The following is a 21,995-nucleotide window of genomic DNA, read 5'->3' as shown; positions in this document are numbered from 1 at the left end:
CTGCACGCTTCTTGATGAACTAGGCGGTCAACCGCCGCTCGAAACAAAACACGATCGGAACCTCGATTTCCGAGAGACTCCGGCAGTGCCGCTCTCCAAACCCCGGCGGCCGAAGCCTCGGACGCCGGCGAATTTTAGACACTCGGTGAACACAGGCACGTCCTGCTATCGAGGCAGCTATCGAGGATAGTCAATTTACCCTGAGATCCGTGGGTCTAATATGTCGCCAAGCGCCCCGATTCTTTCAGCCAAGAGATGGCGTCAGGGGGCAGTTTCACCCACCAAAGGAGAAATAGACAATACAAAAGGAAAGGAAAGGACAGTGGGTTAGAATTCATACAACATCATACAGGAAAGGAACAGTGCGTTTCGTGGCACGCATAGCCAGAAGAAAGAGATGAGCCACATTGGCCAAATACACATTCAAACACGAAATCCCGCCAAACGGCGAATAAATACTCATATATACAGAAACAGATATAAGGAAAAGGGATAGGAACACATATAAAGGACGAACACAATAAAGGTGGGGAAGGCGGAATCGAACGGATCACAAGAGTAAAAATATCTCCTCAACCGGGACTCGAACACTGGTTAAGAGCATCCGCCCGGCAAGTGGAAAGATCCGGTGTTCGAGTCCCGGTTGAGGAGATATTTTTACTCTTGTGATCCGTTCGATTCCGCCTTCCCCACCTTTATTGTGTTCGTCCTTTATATGTGTTCCTATCCCTTTTCCTTATATCTGTTTCTGTATATATGAGTATTTATTCGCCGTTTGGCGGGATTTCGTGTTTGAATGTATATATATATATATATATATATATATATATATATATATATATATATATATATATATATATATATATATATATATATATATATATATATATATACTTAAGTTCCTTATCCGCAATATTTTCAATTCTCGAATTCTCGGACAGATTATTACGTAAGATGCTTTTAGATGATATTACTCTGTCTGCGAATGTAAACACACTTCCATTGTGGAGTCAAAACTGATACAAAGTGCAATATTAGGCCATCTAGTGACAGCTGCATATTTCGCACATTTCATACATTTGGACTTCTGCAGTTGGGATGCAGGAATGTCGCAGTGAGACACAGTAATTGGAAACATCGTGGGAGTCTTGCATAGGTTCTTCAAGCTCTGTGATTTTTCGGGTACCAGATCTTACTGGGAAACCATAGCAGACGCAGGGAAAGGAACGCGCCCCCATACCTTGATGTTTGAATTTCACACGCCGTTGCGTCCTGTATTGGGTGAACTCTACCATTATCTACCAAAACGACCTTCGGTTTGATTACTGTGTTTATTGTTCACGTTTAAATGGGTTCTAGGGAATGTTTGAGTTATTCAATACAGTAGGTGATGGAATGCCTGAAAGCCAGTTTTTATATCAATTTTGAACAGAAGCCAAAATGTATCCTTTAAATGAGTGAGTTAATAAAGCGTATTGGGAATCATATTTAAATGGAACATTCAGAGAACTTATAGGACATCTGGATATTAAGTATAAAATAATTTCCTTACCCGCAATGGTTTCATTCCGCAAACAAATTATTTCTTAAAATGCTAGAACTATTAAAATTTCTGAAAATGCAATTACATTCTCACTTGCATGTTACCTTATTTTTTGAAAAGCTTTTATCAGTGGCTCAAAATAACACTCTTCACTTCTTCACTGGTTACTGCGAGTACAGGGATGCAATAAAACTTCACTCCCTTTTCTTTCTCCCTGTCCATTTTAACGAGCTTATATCATTCATGTTTGACGTAATATTTTACCTATCCCCGTCATTTCCGCCACAATCAGTTTAAAAATGCTTTCATGTATCAATGCTCTTATTTTTCGTAATAATCAGCAATTTAAATATTCAAAAAAACTTCCAATTTATCTCAAAATGGGGAATATTTAATAATAATAATGGTAACAACATAATATCATTGAGATCTGCAGCTGTAACGTAAAGGTTCATGTTGATGGCAGCATGTGTTGATTCGGGAAACTTGTATTATTTTTATAAGATAAATATATTTCCATCTTTATAAATCAAATGCATTATTAACCGTCCTATGTAAGGGAGAAAACTTTATAGTTATTCCTTTTTATTTCTTGCTTGTAAAGAGAACTTGAGGTGTTTTAAACACCGGAACGAATGGGATTGAACAGCCACTCGAGATGTGAGATTTTCCCGCCGATTGGGTGGCACGGCAGTTCAGAATCACCCCCTAAACCAAGTCACAGGTAATTGAAGAAGAAATTGACGCCCGGCATGTTTGTACAAGGCTTCACTTCTCGGATTTCCCGCGTCTTTTTGTGATTCAGATGGAAGCCGAGGAAAGGGAAGTGGGGGAGAGAGAGAGAGAGAGAGAGAGTCCCATCCTTCTCCGGTACCCACTACTCTCCTAACAGGGATGTCGTAGGAGTAAGAGAAAAAAAACGAGAAGTGGGATAAAAAAACATAGAAAAAAAATCATTCCCATTCCTAGTCCTTCCCGAAGTGGAAAAACTTCCGTCTCTCGCGAGCAATTACGCCTCCTGCTGATAGCGTGTTTCGAAGACAATCTCGATTCATTACCATTCCTTTCCCTCCCAAGACGGCTCGCCGTCTGTTTGTGATTTTCTCATCCACTTAAGGGGAACTTAATTCCATTCCCCGAGCCTTACGCAAGGCTCCGTAATCTCCCTGCCTCAGCCCAAGCGTGTTATTTGGATGGCCTCTCTTACTCTTTCCCATCCTCCCCAGCGACTCCTCAACCTACTCCGGCGCCGATCCATCCCCCCTCCTGCCCTCCGCTCACCTTGCACCCCCTGCTGCTTTGCAACCTTATCTCGTCCCGTTGGTGCGGCCGGGCGTTTCTCGTGTGATCTCCAGAAAACAATCGCACGATAACTAGGGCCTAACAGACGATTCCAATGACGAATTAAAGCGAAAATTCTATCCTAGATAGGGACTTGAACCGAGGGTCTTCTGACTTCCTTTCCGCTGAAATGTGCTATCTCCGAAGTAGTTCTCGCGTTAAGAAAACTTATAAGGTGGCTGAAATGTGAGTGATTTCATCCTTTGGATATCAGTAATCGAAACACTTAAAAACGCACACGTCGTGATTCAAACATAAATACCTGGTGCAAGGCAAATCACTTTGAGATTATCGGAAGATTCGAAGCTATGGATATGGATTTTCTCAGTCACGCGATTACTTCTTTCATGGCTTGGTGTTTTTACTGACAATTTTTATTTATGTTGCATGAATTGTGATTTTAAATATTTAAGTTTAATTTTTAATGGTAAGTGAAACATATCAAACGTCGCCATTATTGAGATATCGATAGCAGAGGTTAAATGTCAACAAAATTTTATTTTAATGCATGAACAGGTGATGTAATATCCGTTATATTACATTCATTTATATACCATAGCAGGAACCCTATGAATAGGAAACTTCAAACCCAAATCAATCATCGAGACACACGAAGAGAACCAGCTCATGACAGACAACAGAATTAAAAAGAGAAAGTATCCAAAAATTTTAAATGTTGACATCATATTATTCATATTTTCTCATCATCATCGCTGGTTTTGGATTGATTATTCATACAATTTACCCTGTATTCATCGTTTCCACATAGTTTTTAGGGTGACTTTTTTCTATCATTATTGCGTATTGCATCCTTTACTCTGAAATTCTACAATTTTAAGGCTCCATATAAAATGTATTCAGTGAACACTCGCACAGTGACTTAGAACATGCAATTTCCCAGTCTGCCTTTCACAACAGATTTATCTTGACCCACTTTGTAAAGGACTTCTTAATTGGTTAAATGATCAGTATATTTCAATTTCATAAACCTCCTGCATCATTGCCACTACTTCTAAAATCCTATTTGATTAGAATTTTAGGAAACCGTAGGCAATGCTATCAATGGATTTTTTTTCAAATTTAATGTTTTCCAGATTATGTGTTTGTGGTCCACCATTCATGGGTAGGTTTTGAATATCTTAGCCTCGACTAATAGGACCAAACCTGACATCTAATATTACATTTTCTCAAATATTACATTTAAAATATGTAAAGTCACTTGAACTAGGATTGGTAGCCCAATTAAATGATAGAAAGAAAATAAACGTTTTATTTCCTTTCTGTTTCGCAGGCTTAAAAATTAATAAAATCTCCAGAATTATATTATATCCTCTGTATGACTCAGTATTATTTCAAGTATCTCTTTGCATTGATTTATATGCTAATTACAGTGATGAATAAGTTTCATGCGTAAGGATATGTGCACCGTTGTAGTATTAACCCAACAAACGTGTTGTTTATACCAAATCACAGCTTCATATGCGATGATTATATTATTCATTAAAAGAATAGATAAACTGTCAAGATGCCAAGCCGACGCTACACGTAGCGTCGTAGGTTTTGGTTCATAACATTTGGAAAGAATTACAGTAATTCGACCGCCCTGACATTCTTTCCCTTTACGTGAGCATTCAAGTTAAATTTAAGAATATCCGCTCAAGCGTGAAAGTGACTTCCCACCTCCGACTATAATTCATTAAAAATATTTTGTCATAATCAAAGAAATATTACACAGCAAAAAGAAATATTTGGCGACAATTTAAATCTCTGTAATTTTATGGAAGGTCGTTACTAATACGTGTATAAAAACGGTATAGAAAATACCCAATAAGCTTATACATCATCAATGCTTAGGAGTACTATTATGGCATTCACCAACAAGTCCATCCAGGGTGACATTCGCTGATTAAAAACGTCATTCCCTATCACTTTCTCCCTCCACTCAGTATGGTGATTGGCTCGATATTGAGCAAATTAAAATCTTTCCTATTGTTCTTCCCGGGTCGTAAATCCATTGAAAATCCGCTGTCATTGCGACGGCTTCCATATGGTGACGATTACGAGCACCTTGCAGAGGGCCCTCAAGAGCAGTCAATCAACAATTTTGATTAAGCTATCGAATCCAATTACTACGATGGAAAAATAAGGAAGGCCGTCGTAAGCATCGGGAGTTCCACTTTTTCTTCTCGAATTTCTTCCCAGGAGGTCGTGGGGGCGGATGTGGCAATTATGACAGGAAAAACGGTTATCCATTTACCAGGGATAGATGAGCAAACAAAAGAGCCGCCATACTGCGAAAGGCAAAATTGATAAGTCACGTTTTCCATAAGAAGCCAAGCTTTCACAGGCGCTTTTTTTGGTTTATCCAAATGGGAGGGTGTTATGGGACTTAAAAGGCAGGAAAGAAAGTGATCATGACATGAAAAGAATTCGCGCTTGGGAAATTACCCCAGTGGAGCTTAAATAGGTTTACGCTGAAGGGGAGGAGAGAAAGAATTTAAATCCATATCTCGAATATTCCGCTATCGTTTCGAGACTCCATAAAATATTTTCCAAAACCTTCCTAGACCTTGGATAGAAGGTATTAGTTTATGTTTCTTGCATAAAAATCAAACAAAAACGCTTTCACTGCAGCATAGAGTACAACTCAACATAATTTTCTCTCTCGATAAAATGTTATAAAACTTCAGTCTCTTCCTATGAAAAACATAGAAATGTATGTCAAAATGAGATAACGAAAAATAACTGTAAAAGTATCAAGGGATACATGTAAACCCACGATGAAATCCATCTGTTCTTATTTTCCCTTCCGTTTTTCAGTTCTACATACAAATTTGATGGCAAATATTTTTACCCCCGTCAATATTTATTTGAAATATCATTTCCATTTTTTTATGAGATTTCCATTCTGCGTGCGCTGAGATTAAGTAATCGGTTGAACTTTATAGTCTCATGAAATTTATCAAAATTCTACCGATCATAAGTGATATTCAAAGATCATTAACCTGAAAAGTACTATAATTTATTTTTTAAACTTTTATAAACGGTTGACTAACTATTTAAGTTTTTACCAATATCCACGCACTGGTGACCATTTCCAAATTTTACTACTGACGCAGCCGCTGAAGAACTATAGACTAAGTGTGAGATTCGAGAACCATTTTCACATGAATGAAATTTTTTAAAATTATGCTTATTATTTGAGTCTCGTTAATAAATACAAGACAGAATTAAATTTAGTGCGAGGCAAACCATTATATGGAAAAATAATGGACTTATTTATTATGTTCACAAATTACAAAATACATCAGCCTGGACATAATTTAAACTTGCTTAGCATAAATACATGCAGATCGTGACAAGTAACCCGTCATCAGAACACATTAAAGTGGGTTTTCTAGTTGAAAAAATCTGTGAAACACGAAATGCGTGGCATTTTTGGTGAAATAATTGTAAAGAAAAATGAAAGAAAAGCTGTATACGTAAATTTAGCTACACTAAAATTTAGATTGCCTACAAGGCATATTTCAAGTCTTTCTGTAAACCCAATGAAAAACGTTTTTTATCGCAAAGCAACCTGATCCGACAGATAAAAAACGACACAGGTATCATGCTGCGTTATAGTACGTCGAATCTAATTGGCTAAAATTTCCTCACTCGTTGTCATGAACCTGAAATTTTTGGGCATAAAAAGAGCAAGAGCTGACTCTGGAGGTTAAGGAACGGATTTACTGCCTTGGTAGCTGTCCAATGTCATCCATCAAAGGGTGTTTGCGCTGTTGTGTATATCTGCAAATGACAGGAAAAACAGAGAAACTCTTCCCCTAGTTACAATGAGTCAGATGCTTTAAGAAATTAAACAGGCTTTACAGACTTATAAACCACCACTTATTAAACAATTACTGTATTCCCTTGGCTATCTGACTGATATTACTTAATCATCTCGCCATACACTTTTATTCTCAACTCTATCCATTCCCATTCCATCCGCGTTGAACACTTTCTTTTCATAAATTTTCAAACGCACCTCTCCTAAATCCAAATATGACCTCAGGACCTTGCTTGTACCGCCAGATTCATGTGATTTAGGACACACTAATTGGATACAGTTATCCGCCTATCCCTTCAACTTACTTCACGACATATCCCCATCGACTATGTCCACTCTACTCGGCCAAGCACCTTCTTTTCACTCAGGAAACAGAGAAAGAGACACTAAAGGAATACTTTATTCTCTCCAACAGTGTTTTCGTCGCTGCCATTGCGTCACTCCTTCATACCGTCCCATGGTCCTCTAATACTACCAATATACTCTTCCGGGATGAGAAACTCTTTCCCCTATTTGGCTCTTAACTCCACGATAATTCTGCGGAGAGATAAAGCATTCCTATTTCGTTGTTAGACAACATTTCCAGCAATTAATAACTCTCCAATTTAGTACTCCTGGATCCAATCTATCCTCGTCTACGTAAAATTTATAAGTAACCGACATAATATCTTAGCCATTAAGGTCTTCTACGTTTTCTTTCAACTTTTTCTGTATCCCTTATGACTGTATTCATTACTTCCCTTCCTCATTTCTTTTGGTTTAATAGTTTTTACCTTATTTCATCCAAACAATTATCTAAAAATCTTATACAGCGTTTTCCCTTTCCCCTGTCTCTAAAATTTCTTAATACTGGTATTGCCCATTTTGACTCTATTTATTATTTGTTTAAGCTTTTTAGGCATTTATCCCTCAGTATACTACCTTGATCAAAAAGTTCCCGGAATAACCACCGTGTGGCGCTCCCATCGTTCCGATTTGAGTTCTGTTTTTTTGTTAAATTGGTACATCTGTTGTTGATATTCCCTTTAAATCTTAGTGTCATAACTTGACATTTGCAAAAGTTACGGTCGGTTTTCGGTATGTCCATCAGTGCTTCCTGCGATTTTTCCATTACTTCCTCTCGGCTGCTAAAACGCGTTCCCCGTAATGGTTTTTTAACTCGATTGAACAGAAAGAAGTCACAGGGAGCCAAATCAGGTGAATTCGGTGGCTGTTGGATGGTATTTGTTGCATTTTTCGTCAAAAAATTACGAATAATGATAGCACTGTGCGACGGTGCGTTATCATGGTGCAAAATCCACGAGTTTTCTGCCCACATTTCTGGTCTCTTTCGGCGAATTGCTTCACGCAAACGTCTCATAACGCCCAAATAATACTCTTTGTTTACTGTCTGGCCTTCTGGCAAAAATTCATGATGCACTACACCGTTGTAATCCATGAAAACCGTCAGCATTGCCTTCTTTTTTGACTGAAAACGACGTGGTTTTTTTGGTCTCGGCTCATTTGGTGAACGCCATTCACTTGCCTGATGTCTGGATTGCGTGTCGTACTCATAAACCCACGTCTCGTCTCCAGTAATGATCCTTTTGATGAATGTGGGATCGGATTCAGCCTCGCAAATCATGTCTTTTGCGACGTCAACACGGTCTCTTTTTTGCATGAAATTGAGGTCTTTTGGCACCAAATTTGCTGCTACACGACGGAAACCCAAATCATTAACCACAATGTCTTGGGCGGATCCATAGGCAATGTTCAAGTCCTCCGCTATTTCTCTGATGGTTAATTTGCGGTTATTGACCAACATTTCTTTTACTTTATCAATTTTTTCACCGACTTTCGATGTCGATGGTCTGCCACTGCGTTCATCATCTTCGATTGACTCACGACCACTTCTGAACCGCTCGTGCCACTGGTAAACGACCGTTTTTTTTAGAGAATCGTTGCCGAAACACTTTTCCAACATTTCCAACGTCCGTGCGCCACTAAATCCGTTTTTTACGCAAAATTTAATACAAGTTCGTTGTTGCAAATTTAAATCCATTTCTGAAATTGTAAAAAATCGCCAACACACACAGAGATAGATGTACTCTTGGCTACGTAACTTTTGCAAATGTCAAGTTATGACACTAAGATTTAAAGGGAATATCAACAACAGATGTACCAATTTAACAAAAAAAACAGAACTCAAATCGGAACGATGGGAGCGCCACACGGTGGTTATTCCGGGAACTTTTTGATCAAGGTAGTATATCTTCTTCCACGTCCGCGATAACGTCTTCTTCATTTTCTCCTTTAATTCAATCTCATAATCATCTCTCCAGTCATCCATGGATTCTTAATTCTCTTAGTATTTACCATTAATATTCATTTCTTTACGCTTTTTTATTTCCGTTGTCAAGATCCACTCACCGTTTTCCAATCGTATTCATTCCACTAACTTCATTTACATATTTATCCAGTTTTTCTTTGTATTCCATTTTTACTCCCTTCCCTAATAATAATGAATAATTCCACTTCCGAACCCTCCTAATCCTCTTGAATTTTAAATTGCAATTCATAAAAAATGAATTGTCATCCGAATCTGCATATGCCCCCGGGAAGCTGGGTGAGTTGATGACGCTGCTCCTAAATTATATGTCAATCCATGATATAATGTAACTGATGTAACGAATGTATCCATCTGTTTTGCCCGAAATTTTCTTGGTGTAACTACACCTGTGATGACATTTGAACCAGATCCGTGAAGGCTTAGTCAAGTGCTAAATGGATCAAACTCTTACAGAACTAGAATGATTTCTCAACACGGTTATTCGTAATTGGTAAACCGTACTCTCCAGCCACTATAAAATCTCTCCCTTCGCCTACAATTGCATTTTAATCCCCCATTACGATCAGATGTCTCCTGCCTGGAATTTTACCAATTAATTATTATGAATGATGGTATCGACTCTCAACTTCTTCCTCCCCAATTAATAATCGTAGGCATGGGCACCTGCATCATCACTAGATATTTATATCAAATACAAAATGCTAAATAAATAAAATGATTCCATCATTTAATGAGAGTCTTCCTCATTCGATGCTTAATCAATTGTTTAAAAATTTGCGATACATTTTAATTGACACACAAGTCACGAATAATTATTTCCGTGTAAATTCAAGAATAAATTTAACATCTGGAATCATTAAAAATTACAATTTTATCGATGATTTTTGAGGAACGATGGCTTTCATTTTCCCGTGCAAACTCACGACTACCCGTTATGATTGAATACAAGATGTGTTCTTAGAGTTTTCAGAAAGGAGGTAACGTGAAAGTGTCACTTAAAAAAATCTCAGCATTAAAAATAACTTAAAGCTTTACTTTTAAATACCCTCCGTTTCCCTTCGTTCCAAATCTTTCTTCTCTTAATAATACGTCAATATTTACTGCATTTAAATTTTACCATGCCATGATGTTTCGCGTTACTAAGATACATTTAATTCTTCCTAATTCTTTATTGCCTTTAGGGTTCTTATCATCGAAGCCATTACTGCATTGAACTTAGAATTGATCGCATGTTTGCAGCTTCGGTTTTTGCATAATGAATGCGTATGGGATGCAAGATAATTCAGCTGAGAGCTTAGCTAGGATTATAGGTCGAGTGCGCTCTGGCCATTCATTTGGGTGGCAGGGCCTAGTTTGGGGCTGGTAGGAAGGGAATGATTTGATTAAAAGACCGGGGCCTACGGGAATCGAGGTCCAGTGCCATTGATCTTCCTCTCGGGACCACCTTACTGCAGTCGGCATTTGGCTCCAGTGCATTTTAAACATATTCTAAACAATGCTCTGCGTTATGGATATGACGAATGGGGACACGATTTATTACCATGAACGCTGATCCAAGGGTGTACAGTAGGGGATGTTAGAGAATAGGCGGCGGGAATTAAAATGAAATGCAGGAGCATGGGGACAGAAAACTGTTTTGTATCAACTCTTCAAGCATTCACTTGACGTGATGATTGGAGATGTTTCATGAATGAGAAATACAGGTAATTTACATAATGGTTTTTATTTTACGCAAAATAATCGCCATTCTTCCACAACTCTCCGATATCATCCTACACAAATATGTGATTGCAAAGTAATTGTTAGCAAAGCTATGAAACATCACATGAGGAAGAAAACGTTATAATCAAATGCAAAAATTATAAAGATTAAATTTAAATATTATGTTTTTATTTATCATGGAAAATTAGAGGCATTCTTTTAGCAATAATATTCTTCCCTTTAAGTCTACGTGATTGAAAACCATTTTTTACGACTGATTAGGCCATACTGCCCCATAAATGTTCTCCCTAATGTCGCTGACGTGAATAATGATAGATTTACATGAAGCTCATAAAATAAACCCATGATGTCAATATTTTCTTGCATGATACCCTTCTGTAATTTAAATTTATTCAACCATTAACATATTTTACAATTCTCCCCAGCGATATTAAATACAAATTGTACTCTCGGAAGCGAGTTCTTACTTCGCGAATTTCGAGTAAGTAAACCCATAATTAGCATACAAAAAAGTGCAAATAGTTTTATTATCTTTAGGCAAGTCAAAAATATCACCTTTACCCCTATGAATTGAATAGAAGTAAGCTGTCTGGATGTGACCATACAGGTGTATTATCGTCCACAGAACATGTTGATGCCCCATACCATTCGCGTCCATTTGATTTGACGCCGCTAAGAGCTGGATGTGAGATGAAACCACATAACCCCATTCACGTAGAGGAATAAAAAGATTTTTCCACTCCCCCTATTTCTATCACGTATTCAGAAGTATTTTTTCCTGGATGGGATTCGCAGTACATACTGGCGCCTACGCTCACCCGACTTCTCTCTAAGTAGTTGATGCAAAAAAAAAGAATTTTGCCGAATTCAGTACCGCTAAAATGTTAATTTAATAAATCTGACCTATAGTTCTAATTGACCTATAGTTCAAATTGGCCCATAGTTATTATTCAATTTCATCCATGTTCATTCAAGTTTTCCTTCCGTTTACAGATATTTTCCAATCAATAATATGCTATTAGAACTCATTTGGAAATAATGTATTAATTGAGATGTAGAACCACCACTATCAATAACGTATGCAGGTAAGTCTAGAAATCAAATAAAATTACTTCGGAAAAATGTCAATTTGACTCAATTGGGCCCTTAGGTTTGCCCCTTTAGTAGTATAACTTATTTTTTCACGGATAGACGGACGGCAGTTTTCTGGCTGAATTCGAGGGAGGGGAGTTTCAGGAAAGACTGGAGGCAGGTGGCAGCGGGTTCCCAGTCTTTGCGGAGTGCGAATCGTTCGTTTGCGTAACCTCTACAACCTGACCTCGTTATTTCCCGTGATGAACCGACTATTAGAACACCGCTATTCCATCAAATTTTGCGTGAAACTGGGCAAAACCGGGAAAGAGACTCATGACATGCTCAAGACAGATATGGTGATAACGCCATGGGTGATCTACTGGCGACTATATCCTATGGGTGGCTATGTTTTTGAGCGGCACAAGTTGTTTCGGTAGGATAGAGACGATGCTGAAGATGCCGAAAGTTCAGGACACCGTTTGACTTCAAAGAGTGGCGAAAACCTTGCTAAAGTGGAGGATTTGTTGAACAGGGTATAAAAATTAATTGCTCGCTTTGTTTATGATTAATTTGGCATCCAGAAAAGAGATGTGCCTCCAATTGTGAACGAAAACATGGGTATGAAAAAGTTGTGTGCGAAATTGATACTTCGATGTTCTCGGACGAACAAAAGAAACTCGCACTCAGATCTGCTATGAGCTTTTTGACCATGAGGGTGAGGATCCAAATTTTTCAGACAATGCCCCAACAGACTTTTTTCTCTTCCCAACCTCAAACCCATGCCGAAAGGACGTCCCTGTGGCTCAATGGAGCGTTACGATAGGCCGCGACGAGGGAGCTTAGTAGCATTCCGGGCGAGGCGTAGTGTCGCCGACAGTGTTGTGTGGACGCACAAGGGTGCTACTTTGAAACGTGTGGGTGAATGTATCAATTTTGGCCATTATGTATTTTAATCGACCGAGTCCTACTAGTTTTGGGACGGACGCTGTATGCTATCGGAATCAATCATTAACACGACAATATGTTAGTGTTGTGATATATTCGAAACCCAGAGCCCAGCTCAAGCCTTCTGTCGAGAAAAAATTGGAATATATTATGCTCAAATATTGCCTTTGGAAATCTTGTAGAAGTTCACTAGAATGAGTGTTACTTCCCACCGTTTGTCCAGACTCAAGTTAAAATACGTGTTTGTTTAACTTTATAACAGATATTATAAAAGTAACCGTAAACTTTTACATGGAAATAGAAACAGTGGATCTTCGTGATAAAATCCTTAGCAAATGGCTAGCTTTTCGCGTGTTTCAATAACTACGTCAAATCATTCTTGTGGATGGGCTATAAGGAATACGTTGACAAGCTCGCTCAAGAGTTCAGCCGCCTGGTTGTTTAGTGACTCCCACAGGATCACAGCCGTCTTGGAATATACACTCTTTCCAGAGGTGACTGCCATCAAGTAGGCAAATGGGAAGGATGCCGCGACGCTTCGCCCTTTTATCCAATTATCTCACCCCTTGGTGGAAGTAAGCGCCGTCCTATCAAAGCCATGACGTCCGAGAAGGGCGCTCCCGAATAATTTCTCGGGGAGAAGGCCCTTTGGTCCGTTTACCGGCCTCTTGACTGCTGGAGAGGGGGGCGTGAAGAGCGCTCCGTAGGCAAAGGGTGTGGGATGCATTCTCTCAACAGTTTGTGGCCGGGCCGTGGGATGGGATAATGGACATGGGCCACTTCGGTGATTTTCACGGATAGATTCCGCAAAAGAGGAGAGGAGAATTAGGGAGAAACGAGAGCAATGGCGCCTCAATTTTGAGCTGAAAAACCAACATATGCCGAGCATGACTTAGACATGGCGTGCTTTGAGCCAAGTACCTGTTCAATGTGCACACGATCCATTTGCCAACTAATACGTGGCACTACTCACATTGGCGCTTACTCCCTGGTCCAACTGATATTTTAGAAAAATGTACAAAAGAAGAGTAAAAAAACAGTTTAATTTGGAACGTATTCGTTTAATCTGATTGTTTAATCTAAAATAATGGTTTAGATTATTTACGATACGTCATATTATGATGCTATTGTAATAAGGAGGATTTGCAAATTTTAAAATTTATTTCATTTGACAATGTAATATATTTTCTTTCCAGTCTAAAATGAAACTGATATTATAATAATAATTGAATGCAAGTCAAAAGTAAAATACGATGTGCTAAAATTCAAAATTACTGGCCCATTTCAAATAATTTTTATTATTATATATCAAATTTGTACTCCTTGATATTTAATGTATATTAAATGTATGGGCAATATACCGATAAAAAATATTTCTCATCGCAAAAGAGGAGGATACGACATATCATTTTAATAAGAGAAGAATACTCATTGCGTCATAGGTATTTACATTTGAACAGAGTTAAAAATGAGTGAAAAGAGTGTTCTCTAAAAGAACCATAGCGAGGGCGAGAAACAAAAGATTACGATGAATATCTGCACCATTAATTAAGAGAATCAGTGCGGCTAATTAAAAGATATTTAAAAAAGACTATAGCAAAGAAGGTTTCGTAATTATTATTATCTTTATCGCAGACTTCAATTATGTTACATTATTTTTGTAATACTTCTCTCTTAGTTTTTATTCATAGCAGATCTATTAGGTACCCAAGGATTTAAAGAAAACCTAGAGCTGAATTTTTCCCCAGTTACTATATAACACGCACACAATTTAATATCGCATTTTTAAATCGTGACCATAAAAACACGTCGCGGACAAAAAGACCACAGAAACATTACAAAGTGGGCAACTTTTAGACTTGATAATTTCTTTTTCCGCTAGTGGCTTTTTTATCTGAAAGTCGTAAATGCATATTATAATGGTCTTCTCACCATTGTCCTCTGGATGTAGGACAACTGGGTCGATTCACGGCTGCCACGTGACCCCAAGCCCATTCAGGCCGAATGCCAAGCAGGCGGGCTTGAGTTAAGAGGACAGGGGGGCATCTGGGAGGAAGGCGGAGCGTTCTTTCGCTGCCCGCCAAAGGGCCGTGAGGCGTACTGAGGGAGCTTTATCAGGCCAGGGGCCGCATTAGGTTGCGAGGATTGATTCACGCTTGAAGTGAGATTTTTTTTCGAAGCAATATTTCGCTTATTAGATTTCAACTTCACTCTGATGCAACGGGTCTCTCTGTATGTTGGCGGAAACTTGAAGAATTCGAACATGCGTCACTTTAACTCCAGAGGCACGCAATGGGAAATGGAATAGATGCAACCTACAGAAGAATGTTTAAAATGGGATTTCCATATTGAAATTTCTTCAATAAATGAATTTGAATGCATTAACTCATATCCTAACAAGACTTAATTATTTGTGTGGGGAAAACCATCCCAGAGAAGAGAAAGGAATGCGAGTATAAGGAACCAGGAATAAGCAAATACCTAAATGACAAGAAAACGAAGTAAGGAGTGCATTAAAAAATCTTAGAATTTATGACTATCGCTATTGATCACGGATTTTCTAGAATAAAATGGACATTGCCTATTTAAATGTTTGTGATAAATCTCATTTTGTCTCCACTAAATATGATGGAGGGACATAAAACGCTTATAATATCTAAACCTTAACTGCTAACCTTTAGCTACTATTATCTAGTGACTTTTACCAGGTTTTCCAAAGGCATACTTCTCGAAAGTACTTGAAATCTCCATAAAACGTAGAAAAAGATATATGAAATATCAAATATTTCAATGCAACAGTTTCAGAGTGTAAAAATCCAAGGCGAATGATTTTTACACTCTGAAACTGTTGCATTGAAATGCACATTAGCGGATGACTCCGTTAAAAGTTACTGTTGCGGCATCTCCCGCAGTTTCTTTGGAATTTATCAAATATTTCTTTTGAACGAGATGATAACTCTCTAAAAGTATTCAAACTTTGTATAATTATTTGAACAACAGCGGAGTTTTCACATGATTATCAAAGAGTAATTCTCCACTTCTTCGCTCCTATAATTGCGTGTGTGCTTGTACGCGCGTATCTGCACAAATTTTTACTCATACTGCGAACGCATTATCGGAAAAAAATTGAAGGGTATACTATATATGCTGATATTAAAGGTATTTTTCATTTAGTATTATTAACTTACTAGTATATAAAAATGATGAGATCCCTTTTTTAGTTGAATTAACTACTTTAATTGAATGCTGACAAAGATACGGATCCACCATTTCTCTTAAATGAACGCATTCCTTATAAGTTAATTTCAACACCCAGGGAATTATTGATACATTTAAAAACAAATTAGTCCATTCGATTCAAAAGCAAAAAACAAAATATTTTTAATAAATAACCTCTTCCCTCCGCTCGCTTCATGTTCACGGTAAGAACAAGGTAAAAACACAAGATGCAGAAACCTTATTCTAATCACTTCAGTTTACGAACATGTCAATTCATAATTTTTCCTTTTACTTCTTTAAATTTACAAAACTCAAGCCCCGCTTTCTTTTATCCCCTGCCGTAATTCCAAGCACAACTTGAAGGGTATTACGTCCTGTAATATTAGATAAATTTTCTTCCGGTATCTTCTTTTACATATGAGCTACGTTTCCAAAGAAAATTAACCATGAACCTCAAAAATGAAACTAGAGGCAAATTTACGCTCTGAATTTCCGCTGAACTACTCAGGTGAACCTTAATGAAATGATGCTGACTATTTTAAATGAGTTCAAGAGAGTTTCCTTCCTTGAATAGCCTACGTGTACTCCCCGGATATAGTCGGAATAAAGTCTAGTGGGTGACAAGTTTTACGGGGCACATTCCTTCAAGGTACCATGACTACAGAGTACGGAAGGTGTCCCAAATTTGACCAATATTCATTAGTTTCACGTGAATGAATACGTTTAAATGACAAAAATCAAAAATAAAAGCTTTTTCAAAGCATAAATTCAACAGATTGAGGCGAGATGTAATGGAAGCTGGTCATTACGAGGAAAACAAGTTAAATCTGTGGAATAGTGCAAATATGTTTCCTCATTATTTTTCGAAGCACTTGTGAAATTATTAATTCTCTCTCTTGCACTAAAATATGTGCCAAGAGTATTCCAGACAAACTTCGGGGGCGAGTGATCGCCTCTTTCCCCGGTGGCTGGAGCAATGGTGGGGAAAATATCTCCGAATACATTTGACTCATTTCCCTTGGAGGCGGCCGGGGCTTGAAGCATTCAGCGTCAACTAATGGAGAATGCAAGAGGCACGGAAGGGGGAATTCGGAATGGGTGGGGGTTGAGGAGGGTGGCATTTACTGAGAAGACAAATGGGGAAGGGCATTACGCTGCCCTATTTCTTACCCTCTCCCGCGTGTTCTTGAGGGGAATGCTTCCCTTCCACCACGTGATCACCGGCTCCGGCCTTGCGCCCAGAACCTCGCATACCAGCTCGTAGGTGTTGTCCGCCGACAGCGGGTCGTTCTGTCCCTTCAGGCGCACGGAGAGGGGACGAACTGGAAGGAAAAGAGAAACGAGGTCATAAGACAAGTTTGCAATGTTTGAAATTTGCCTTTTTAGCAATGTTTCATTTATCAACAACATCGAACGTCCTAAAAATAAAAATGCTACAGGAATTATAAATTATTAATGTCGCACAAAAATTTAAGAAGTGACATTTGATGAATTATAGACAAAGCTATTTAGTATTAAAAAAATTACACAGTAGCATAAGTCAATTATTTAGAAATACTACAGAAATTATGGACAATTCAAGATTACCAATCCATGAGGTAGGAGAATTTAGAATTAAGTCTCTAATGACTATTTTATTTTATAACTTCAAATGGTTATTTTTTAATTGTTCTTTGAAAATAGCAATAACAACGATTTAATTGACATGATTTTCCAAAGCATTAACGTGTCCGCGCCGCATGGCCACAGCGATCGAGATTGGGGTGCATCACGCTCCTTGAAGCTTCCGGAATCAAAGAACTACAGTTACACCTACCCACATCATTTATTGCGTGTTTGGGCAGTGGGTGATGACGTGTCTGCTTTCCGAAATTGTCTCCACTAACATAGGTCAGCGGAATAACGACTAAATCTCAAACATTTTTTTTGACCGAGAAAAATCTCCAACCATACCTTCACGATTGTTTAATTAGGCGCAAGAAATCCTATGGGAAATAGAAATGGAGGGATAATCCAGAGTAAATATCATATACTTTGGTTTTGAAGTGAGGGACGAGAGGAAACGGACACTAGACCAACATCCAGGTCACCCTGCTCAGTTTAAAACCAAAGAGGTCAACCGGAAAGATTGACGTATGTTCAATAAATTAATCCCAGACAAGGCTTATGGTGAAAGCAAAAGAATAAAGAAATGACCGAACAATTGAACAATAGTAATGGCCAAGAAATTGTTGCAAAAAATCCCACTTGGGAACAAAAGGGCAATGATGAAAGACATTCGCTTTTAGATCTTGAAAATAATCAACCGGACTTCCTGGAGAATGTCATCACATGTGACGAAGCGCAGATTTTTTCCGAGACCTGGAAACTAAGAGCCAATCACTCAACTGGAAAACACCCACTTCACAGAGAATGAAAAAAAGCGCGACTGAGCAACTAGACTTGAAGGCGATGTTGATTGTTTTCTTCGACGTCAAGCTCGTGCTCATGGTTGAATGGGTACCCGAGGGGCAAACGGCTGATCAATGGTACTACATCGAGCTCAGAGAATGAGTGAGGAAGAAAATTCTGGATCTATTGAGGAAGAACGAGTGAAGTCAGCATCAAGGCTTTGCGAAAGCTCAGAGCCCTCTATCTGTCAAGGTATTTGGCAGAGAAAGAGAGAGAACGCCACATTTCGTCGTCGAACGTCGTGCTGAATGGCAGATATACCTAATCCTATGCGATATAACCTTGCCTAAAATTTCACTCTACTACTTGGGATTCATTCACACCGGATCAAAAAGTGTCAGATGTGTCTCGGAAATGATCTATTTTTATCGAATAAAATGCCGAATGTATTCCACTTGGAAGGTGATTTGTGTCTACACTCAAAAGCTGAAACCAGCATACCAATATTATATATTTCAATGGATTAAATGTAACGATGTACATTGATAGCATTTGATTCTAGAAGCAAAGCCTTAAGGAACACTCGGGCTGTTAGCTATTCCAATCCGAAAGATGTGGTCAACAAGCGAACTCACTCGCATGACTTAAGGGTGGCGGCTACACCGAGAGCCAAGTGCCGCATTCGGATATAGCCGTAGATAGCGATATCGTGAATGTGTGGATGCATGGATGTATGAGTGGATACGATAAACGTCGACCTTTCAACCAGAATTACGCACGAATTAACTCCTGTTTGTAATTTTTACGCAAACACATACTCACGAGCCAATAGTGGTATACTGTATTTAACAAAATTCAATTCTTTTCTCTTTATTTTCACAGAAAAAAGCTGTACTTAAAATAAACAATTTGATGAAGGGTTGTTGTCTGGGGAGATTTGTTTCATTGCTTCAACTGATTAGAAAAGTGCATACAGTTTTGTATGTGCAGAGAGAATAGGGCATTATAATGTATATAGAAGATACTACGAAAAGATACTCATATATTATTTTGACATTGAACAATACACGTGTATGTTGTACTGACTGCAATTTAAAATACCATCTTAAAAGTGTATATTTTCAAACATTCTCTACAGCATGACTTTTTGTCGTAAAAACAGGTCATACACATGGGGTTAAAGTGAAAAAAAACACGCTGGAGAAGTTATGTGTACAAGGCACTTTAATACCAGATTCCATCTGTTCAGGATAAGCTGGCCGACGCTCAGTAGTCTACTGCACTAGTTGTGTCTAGTCCATCTCGGATGTTATGCTTACTTACCGGCAGAAGAGTCATGTGCGAACAGCGATTCGGAGGGGAAATAGTAAATGGAAGAGGGAAGTAGGGGAGGCCGGATTTTCCTCTTCTGCACCCGAGAAGGCAAGCTTGTTTACATCTGTTTATGTGCCTATGAAATGCACACCCCACCGTGAGAAGCATTCTAAACTTTGTTGACCTCTCCCAAACCAAATTCAGTCACTGCAAATGACGTCTACTTTGCTTGCATATACCCATCAAACTTACCACCTCTCCTGCACGTTTCCCACTTAGCGTGACGCTATCGACCATATTAACATGGTGTACATCGAAAAAGACGATAGGTAAACTAAAAATAAAAAAACGATTACAGTATAACGTACCCTCGAATATACTAGTTTTATTTTCTATTGTACTTGTGATACTAATTATTTACATACTTAAATGCTATTTATGATAAACGTGCATCAATATTATCAGAAATATCTCAGAGTTGAGTCAATAGAGAGACATTAGATAATACTCTAAGAATAAAGTGGGCTATTTTAAAAAACTTAAAAATATAATATAAATGCTATTGCAGTACCCAAAAATATGAAATACAAAGCCATTTAACCAACTGACCACAAAAATCACATTTTATCGATTAATATTAAAACCTTGATGGTGAAATTTATAGAGCCACAGGCGAAAGAGAGGCAAATCGTTTTCTATGTACTCATTAAGATAACTACTACCATCCCATACACTTATTTTTGACTACCCATGTGTCTGCTTCAATCAAATTTTTCTGCTTGTACATTACTATAAAGGACCTGACACAGTAAATTCAATTTTTACGGGATTAAAATTTATGGAAAAGAAATTATGCTATCGAAATTTTTATGTTATTTATATTAAGAAAATGGACAGTTACCTAGTTTTATATTTGATACCAAATATTATGTCTTACTCGTATGCTATCATGCGTTAGGAAATTATAATATTTAGAATGTTGAGTAGCCAAAGTATTTGCAATTCTACAAGGACTATCTTCAAAAGATTTTGTAGAAACTTACCTCAAAGAGTAAATTATAAAATACAAATATTTATTTATTGAAAGTCTTGAATTTTTTCATGCGTACAACTTCTAAAAATTCTTTCCCCATCGCGAATTAGCAAAGAAGAGTCGTCTAAAAAGCCAGAAATATAAATATATCCCCATATATGTGAGCCCAGAAGGATATGAATTCAAAGATGTAATATGCACATTCTGAGGACATTGCTTTCATCATTTCGACTCGTGTCTTTCGAATTTAACGGAAAAACACAAGGTGAATTGATTATAATAAGAGTTCCCTGAATCGAAATGAAGCAAATATGAGCACGGAAAGTTGACCTATTGAAAATAACATTCTCTATTATTTTCCAAAAGGAATTTAAGAATAAATTTTGATCAAAAGCATTTGCCAGTCGGAAGTCGAAAGGAAATTTCGTTATTCAATTTGGGTTAAGAGGGTGAGGAAAGAACGAATGATAAGGCAAATAAACTTTAAGAATGTCGATGATGAAGTAGCAACTTCATAAAAAATATTTTTGACCCTATTTTTTGAGAATCACATTCTAGATACGTTCGGAAATCTCAAGCAACCAAAATTGAAAATACTATGAATAAAAACAATGCAATTAACTAGATATTAAAAAAGTTAAAGCATATTATTGATATTCAAGTGACCGAAAAATATTCGAGTTATATTCGACTGTAGGCAATTAAGAAAATTTGGGTTTATCTAAGCGAGTTTAACTATTGAATCGATATGGAACCCTGAATGCGGATAGTGGTGCGAAAATTCGGTTAAATGTGTCCAAAAATGATATCCTCTGCCTTGCAAGTGGTCTTATTGCCTCTTGCGAAACAGAAACATCCATATTTACACCAAAAGTATGTTTTGCTCTCATTAAACGTTTCGCTAATGAAACTATAAATGGCGAACGCAATCAAGCAATACACCGATCATAAATACAACTGTTGGCACAAGTAACTCCAAATGTATTTCCTATCTTTAGAAATTATACAGTTTGGGGGCATAATAACTCACTCTGTCTCTTCAAATTTATTTTTACTGCGATTTTTAGGGGCAAGGACAGTTTCCATACTTCCATAAGTGCAAGCCAAATTAAGTCAATATTCGCAGATTTCATTAGTTATCTCCAAGTCCACTAGTAAACAATAGGTTTTGAAATTTTCTTTTAGAATATACTACTCCTCACTGATGTAGATTTATTATAAAAGATAGTGTGGAGTTTATAAAAGGAAATACCTG

At 37.8% G+C, this 21,995-nt stretch overlaps 1 protein-coding gene across 2 annotated transcripts in view; it reads right to left on the bottom strand.

Moving 5' to 3' along the window:
• The window catches only part of LOC139698703 (nephrin-like), a 574,051-nt gene that overhangs the window by 53,579 nt on the left and 498,477 nt on the right, over nucleotides 1-21,995 (bottom strand). For both annotated transcript variants that reach the window (XM_071597581.1, XM_071597582.1), the window contains exon 5: nucleotides 17,173-17,324. In XM_071597581.1, coding sequence (XP_071453682.1) covers nucleotides 17,173-17,324 — 152 coding nt within the window. The remainder of the gene's footprint in view (nucleotides 1-17,172; nucleotides 17,325-21,995) is intronic.

Source organism: Hetaerina americana, unplaced genomic scaffold (genome assembly GCF_022747635.1).
Source record: "Hetaerina americana unplaced genomic scaffold, ioHetAmer1.1.p SCAF_9, whole genome shotgun sequence".
Taxonomy (NCBI): domain Eukaryota; kingdom Metazoa; phylum Arthropoda; class Insecta; order Odonata; family Calopterygidae; genus Hetaerina; species Hetaerina americana.
This window is presented reverse-complemented; position numbering and strand designations above follow the sequence as displayed.